Here is a 7330-nt window from a genome sequence, read left to right on the forward strand (position 1 = left end):
TCCTCCTTTTCTTCTTCTTCTTCTTCTTCTTCTTCTTCTTCTTCTTCTTCTTCTTCTTCTTCTTCTTCTTCTTCTTCTTCTTCTTCTTCTTCTTCCAGCTCAAATGTCACCTCTTTTATGAAGGCGTTCTCAGCCCTACAGGCTGAATTAATTGGCCTCCTCCATGCTTCCACAACACTTATATTAGTATTGTTAGCATAACTCTCACCACATTATTTAGTTAATTGCTAAAGTAAGGTCCTAGAGATCAGAGTCCTGTCTTATTCATAAATCATTTTATTCCCATGCCTCCAGCCTAGCATGACATATTTTACCAAATTTAAAGCTGGACTGATTAGCTGGGTGCAGTGGTGCATGCCTGTAATTCCAGCACTCAGGAGGCTGAGGCAGGAGGATTAACACAAGTTTGATGCCAGCCTGAATTATGTGCCAAGACTTTGTCTCCAAAAAAAGTGAAAGCATTCATTGTAAGATACACTATTATATGATTTCATAAACCTCTAAGAAAAAAACACAGACAAGTATACGATGATGAACTGTTAATTTTAAGATATATCCCACATTGAGGAATACCCAAAATATTTTTAAAAGACATTTAATAGAACGAATGAACTGTGATAATAAGTGCTCGGCAAATATTTATCAAATGACAAGCCAAGGTGCAGCAGCTATTGCTAGAGCTCTCTAGCAGCCCGAAACTCTTAAGGAAGGAGTTGGAAGTTGAGAATGAATAATGTGTGTTTATGCTGCTGACTTCAAATACTGTATCCAGCAGATAATTTAAGGGGAGAAGTGGTGTCAAATGCCACCCACATTAAAAAATAAAGCACCTCCATATGTCTCGTTCAGTACTGAAGGATGCTATGGTTTGTATTTAGACGCTCCCCCCCCCAAGCCTCATGTGGTCACCTCATTGCGGAGGTGGCTGAATCTAGTGTGTTGTGGAGACTAAGGGTGTGTGATTACTAAACCACTCCAATGATTGGCTTCACACTACCCTAATCCCAGAAGGCTGGATAAGATAAAAGGGGCAAGAAGATGTTGCTAAGGTCCCTCCCTCTTTGCTTCTGCTGCCTTTCTGTACCATCAACTCCTGCCCCTCTGCCATGTCCCACCCTTTTATGGAGCCAGCTGATTATGGACTGAAATCTCTACATGCTGCAAGCTAAATAAACCCTTCCTCTCTTAACTGTGGGTGGTATTGGGTATTCTGTATCAGCAATGAGAGAAAAGTAATTAAAACAGAAGGTGCAATGACAATACATTCTGATCAAAATTGGGAGAGCAATTTTGCCTCCCAAAGGCACCAAATGAGAGCACTTGTAGAGCCAGTGGACTCTGGTTCTTCAAGCTGGTTCGATGGCTACCACTCTTCTCATCTGTGCAAGGAGAGGAGCACTAACTTCCTCACTTGATCCCAGACTACTCCAGCCCTGCATTGATTTTAGTGTGAACCCTGCTCCACTGTGTATTGCTGCAGTGACCTTGGCTTCTCTTTATCCTTGGCCTTGTAAAACTGGTAACTGCATGTCATCTCCCTGCTCTGTGTCCGGACCATGGCTTCCCATAGGCTCCTTCATTTAGGCAAGCCTTGCTGGGTATCAGTATCCCAGGCCATTTCATCAAGAATCTGTATTCTAGTTCCATCTTAAAAATACAGTACCCCATCCTGAATCTGGGCTTGCTGTGGACTTGTCCTCTCTAGACATCCCTCCATACATTTCTTCCTTGTTCCCCAAGTACACAACATACTGGGAAAGATAACCAAACTGTCACAGGAAATCCTAAACACATATCTGGTGAACAGAAATTCTCCTGGAGTGAAAGTACTTCTTTCATAATAGAATTATAGCCCGGTGCTTAATACAACATGAACTATTTTTAAGCTTCTAGGTAGCATTTAGGGAATGAGTCTTTATGGGGCAAGGACACAGGCTCCACTTCAGGGATGGTTAAAGGATGGTAATGAATCAAACAGGGCAAAGAGTCCCAACTTTGCTCTTGTGCCTAGACCCTTTAGAGAAGCCCGCAATCACCAAAAACTTGCAAATCATTTCTCCCTTTGAGGCAGAGTGCCAGGGCTGGCATTAGGTTTATGAGAACTAAACCAGAAAACTCTAAAGAGCACCCCCTTCCAATGGAGCTCAGTCTCAGCTGCCCCTGCAAGTACTGCTCAGCCTGCAGGTCAGCTTAGCTTATCTTCTTTCAGTGCCTTCCCTAATCTGATGAGTAAGGAGAAGTAACCCTGTTTACTCACTCTGCTGATTTATTGTTCACACAGTATTTGGAGATATCAAAACTATCAAAAGACCCTGCTTATATTTCCTTGAAAGACAGATCTGCAAAGTAGACCCCCTAAAATATTAGAAGCGAATGTACCTGAAGTCACAAGAATTTTACTTCATTACGGGTACAGTTATAATTGCACATAAACTCACTGAATTGAAATAACAGTGGATTAAAATTCAACAGGATGTTTACTTTTTAAAAACATTTTGTACTGGGAATCAAATTCAGGACCTAGCACTTGCCAGGCAGGCACTGTGCTGCTGAGATACATCCCTGGATCCTAGAATGTTTACTTTGCTATATTACCCAGCCAGACCCCTAACTCCAGGACTCAAGCAAGCCTCCCATCTCAACCGTCTAAGGATCTGGCACTACAGGTGTGTGTGACCACACTTAGCTCTAAACAGAATCTTGAGTGAAGTTCTGTTCCCTCTGTTTACAGATGAGGGCTTCTAAGGCTGGAAGGTTAATTAACTAGTTAATGGAGATCGGGTACTAGAATGCAAGTGTCCTGGTTCCCAGTCTGGGAATCTTCTCATCAGGGAAGGTACCTGAAACCAGATAGTTGTGTACTCTGCAATTACATTTGTTAATTGAGCTTTAAAATACCATGCACATAGAACTCTGATTATAAGAAATCTTGAAGATTGATGCAAAGGAATACAAAGAATCACTGGTACCATCACTTCTACCCTAGGATGGAGGCAGTACATTCCTACTCTAAGTATAAAGCAATTTGTCTTTGCCTCAGTCCCTTACAGTGACATGTGATCATATAAATCAAGCCAGCTCAGCAGAAGTTTACCTACACGACATCCAAAACCTTTTACTACAATCTTAGCCTGATGATACAAGTCAGGAAAAGAACTCAAGAATTTTCCCCTGGTTTAATTTTGGAAGACCTTTGTCAACAGCGCCCCTTGCTGGTCAACACGAGAAACTACAAAAGCAGAGCTCTTAACAAAGTCAGAGCAATCTCTTGCAGTCCTCTTCTAGTCTATGGGAACAGTGCCCAGGACAAAGGAGAAAACAACAGGGGGGAGAAAAAACCCAGCGTTTGTTATGAAGTATTTACATGTGTCTATGTAAGGTTAGACCCCAAAGAAAGCAGTTACAAGTTTGGTATCCGATTGATGTAGAACAGGGAGCTACAAGACTCACAGATATATGCTGTGCTTACCCACCTAAACGGGACTTTTATTGTTAATATCAATGAACACAGATGAGAAATATTCATGTGGCAAGAACATATTGCTCACAAGATCATGAAATAATTGTTGATTTGTATTCATAAATGTTCTAGCAAATGACTGTGTGTTTTTGAGTGAAACATACGTACATATTTTTATGTGTATATAAAAAAGATTTCTGAAGCTTCATTTCCATTTGGAACCTCTCAATGACTTCATTAGAAATAAGCTTTGAAGTTAACATCTATATGTTTTACAGATACTCTGATTCAGCGAAAGTGAAAATTATATTCTATTACATTTTGAGTAACACACAAAGCAGTACAATAAACATTGGTTTGGCTCAATAGCTTGCCTAATGAAAGGCTTTATTCAATTTAAAGTTCCCCAGAAAAGTGGTCAAAGGTACTTGATGACTTGAGCACGGAAGTAAGCCAGTCGAGGGCACTGTTATTTCTCGCCTGCAGGGTCTTCTCAACTTTCAGTTCATTCTTGATGACATTCAGCTCACCGTGAAGCTTTTCCACCTCTAATTCATAGCAAAATTGCATTTCTTCTTGCAGGAGTGCATTTCCTAGTTCATTCTGACATTGTAGCTTCTTAAGTGCTTGTTTTAAACATCGATTCTCTAGATTCAACTTGTGGATGAGTTCATTGGCTTGTTGGAGCTCTTCAGTCAAGTTTTTCACATCCGTTTCTTTTTCAGATAGTTCATCTTTTAAAGCTTGAATTGCCAACTCCTCTGACAGAGTGTCTGTCTCTGTCTCTTGAAAATTTAGTGATTTTGTAGAGCCTTCTTTTTTGGAATTCAAAAGTTCTTTCTCAGAATTTTCAAAATCTTCTTCTATTTTTCTGCATTTTATATTGAGTTCCTCCAGTGCTTCATTCAAAAGGTACAGGTTAAGTTTGGGCGATATTCCTTTGGTCAATTTCTTTTTTGTACTGTGTCGTGATAAAGTTGGGAATTCTTCTTTGCGCCAGGGAGATAGACGTCCAGCTCTGTTAAAGTTTTCTTTGCTCACAGCATCCAAATTATATGATGAACAAGAGGCAGAATTTGTGACTGCTTCATTCTTGGACATGTTACTCGCTTTTTCTCTTAAATTTGGTTCATTCTCTCTTTGATTTAGTTGGGAAATATATTCTTTCTCCTTAGATTCCTTTTCTTGTTGAAACTTGCTACCAGAGAAATTATGGTTTCCTTCCATTTTCTTAGTCTTCTCCACAGCTATCTGTTCAGAAGAAGATTCAGCCTGGAAATCCTCTTCTATGATATCCTTTCCATTAACATGAGGCACAAACGTATTTTCTTTCCACTGTTTTCCTTGATCATCCATATCTTTCAGCACGTCTCCCAGATCCTGAAAAGCAACATTTAGAATCAAGGCACATTATGTACTCTGGCAGAAAGAACTCAGATCGAATAATGCTTGCTCAACAACAAAAGGACCCAAACACATGAAGGCTGGCTCTCCCTCCAACTCAGTAAGTGGCCTGGGCCTCAGTTTCCTCATTTATAAATTGAAAGGGCTGGGCTACCTAAAGACTACCTACAGACACTTTTAGCTTTGAAATTTTTCCATCTTGGGGCTGGGGAGACAGCTCAGTTGAATAAGTGCTTGCCCGGCAAGCACAAGGGCCTGAGTTCAATCCCCAGCTGAGAGAGAGAGAGAGAGAGAGAGAGAGAGAGAGAGAGAGAGAGAGAGAGAGAGAGAACCAGAAAATTTTAATATTATGAATGATTTGAAACTTATCAATTAGTGTTAATACTTGTATTTTCCATGTGTTTCCAATTCTTCCTAGCTCCTTTGCATAGGACTACTGTTTGAAAGTCATTCTGCAAAGCGACAAAAACATTGAGCCTCACTGCAATGTGAGCTGCTTTGGGTAAAGTGTACCTGGCAAACATCCTTATGACTACTTCTGCCAGATGCCCTTCTGTCTTGACCTCTAAATTCTTGCTATTCCAGTCTTGGATTTTGCTTTTATGCCAGACTGCCAACTGCACAAAATTCTATCTACTTTGACAGCAATTTCATGATGAGAACCTAATGTTCACTACTGCAAATATTAATGTCATCAAATGTGTTTTTCTCAAAAACACTCTGAGCTGAATATCGTTTTCAGGTGAAAACATTACACAAAAATCACAACCGGCATCTAATTTTAGTTATAAAAATTAGAGGGAGATTGACTTTTTGTTTCAAAAAGAGTCTTTCCCATTCAGAGGGAATCATTAACGTATAGCTTTCTTAAAACATGGGAATATTCTCTTGAAGACATAGGGGTAGGCAAAGAGTTCATGAACAGAAATCAAATCGCGGGGCTGGTGAGATGGCTCAGTGGTCTAAAGCACCTACTTAGAACAAGCTTAGCAAAGCACAGAGACCGCGGTTCAATCCCCCAGCACCACATGCCAGCCAGCCCCGCCCCCTGGTGGGCTGAGCTGGCCACACACACACACACATAAATAAATAAATAAAGTTTTTAAAAAAGAAATCAAATCGCAGGGGTAACACTTGAAAGAATGAACAACTGGGACCTGCTCTTATTGAGAAGTTTTTTCACGTCAAAAGAAATTACCAACAAAGTGAAAAGGCAACCCACAAATTTGGAAAAAATGACAAATAAGTACTTAGACAAAGGTCTGCTCTCTAGAATCTATAAAGAACTAAAAAACACTAGGGCCCCAAAATTTAAAGACCCAATCCAGAAATGGGCATCCGAGATGAACACATACTTCTCAGAGGATGAAATTAAAGAAGCGAATAAATATATGAAAAAGTGCTCCACATCGCTAGCCATTCGTGAAATGCAAATTAAAACAATACTGAGATATCATCTCACCCTAGAAAGAATGGCTATCATAAAGAAATCACGCAACAACAAATATTGGAGATGCTGTGGGGAAAAAGGAACCCTTCTCCACTGCTGGTGGGAGTGTAGACTGGTACAGCTATTACGGATATCAGTGTGGAGACTCCTTAAAAAGCTAGGACTGGAAATTTCATTCAAGCCAGCTATCTCCCTACTGGGAATTTTCCCAGAGGAACTGAAAACGTCATATCATAGTGATATATGTGTACCTATGCTTATAGCAACACAATTTGTGATACCCAAATCTTGGAAACAACCAAGATGCCCATCACCTGAGGAATGGATGAAAAAGATATATTTTTATACAATGGGGTATTACTCAGCTATAAAGAATGATAAACTCAAAGCCTTCATATTGAAGTGGATGCCACTTGAAGATATACTAATAAGTGAAATAAACCAGACACACATGTGTAAATATCGTATAGTTTCCCTAGTATAAGAACTCCAAAGAAGAAATATAAATAGAAAAGTATAACACAATTAAAAGGAAAGTGAGAACTTGAGGATTAGAGAATGAAGAGAGAGCAAGGAAAAAAGCTAGGAAACATGACAGGGGCAAAGCCAGACATTTATATTACAGGATGGGTAAGGCAATGATCTTGAGAATCTTCAGAAGGTTTTCCAAGCTAGCAGTTGATTGGTAGGATTCTCACCCTGATTAACTATATATGCTGATACCTATGAACTAAACAACTGCACTGAAGATGGCAATGTGTAATAGTAGGGTCATGCTTGGAATGTCTGTCATTTTGGTCTTCTGAATACATGCTGCTTTATCATGACACGCCGGTTGCTGCCATGCTGTTTCTCGGGTAGATGTTTGTTTAAAAAGGAAGGGGGTGGTGAATGAAGGCAGGAGACAGGAAAAGGGTGTTGAAGGACTGTCCAGCTAAAATGCTGAATATGGTTAGATTTCTAAACTTCTGTGTAAAAATATGTAATTGTTTATTCCTATTTTTAAAATATATTTT

At 39.8% G+C, this 7330-nt stretch overlaps 1 protein-coding gene across 2 annotated transcripts in view; it reads right to left on the reverse strand.

Annotated features, from left to right (window-relative positions):
- Positions 1 to 3493: 3493 nt before the first annotated feature.
- Ccdc160 (coiled-coil domain containing 160) overlaps positions 3494 to 7330 on the reverse strand; it is a 12380-nt gene continuing 8543 nt past the window's right edge. For both annotated transcript variants that reach the window (XM_023718866.1, XM_023718867.1), the window contains exon 2: positions 3494 to 4840. In XM_023718866.1, the coding sequence (XP_023574634.1) occupies positions 3857 to 4816 (960 nt within the window). In that variant the 5' untranslated portion in view covers positions 4817 to 4840 and the 3' untranslated portion in view covers positions 3494 to 3856. The remainder of the gene's footprint in view (positions 4841 to 7330) is intronic.

This window comes from Octodon degus, unplaced genomic scaffold (assembly GCF_000260255.1).
Source record: "Octodon degus isolate 3935 unplaced genomic scaffold, OctDeg1.0 scaffold00063, whole genome shotgun sequence".
Taxonomy (NCBI): domain Eukaryota; kingdom Metazoa; phylum Chordata; class Mammalia; order Rodentia; family Octodontidae; genus Octodon; species Octodon degus.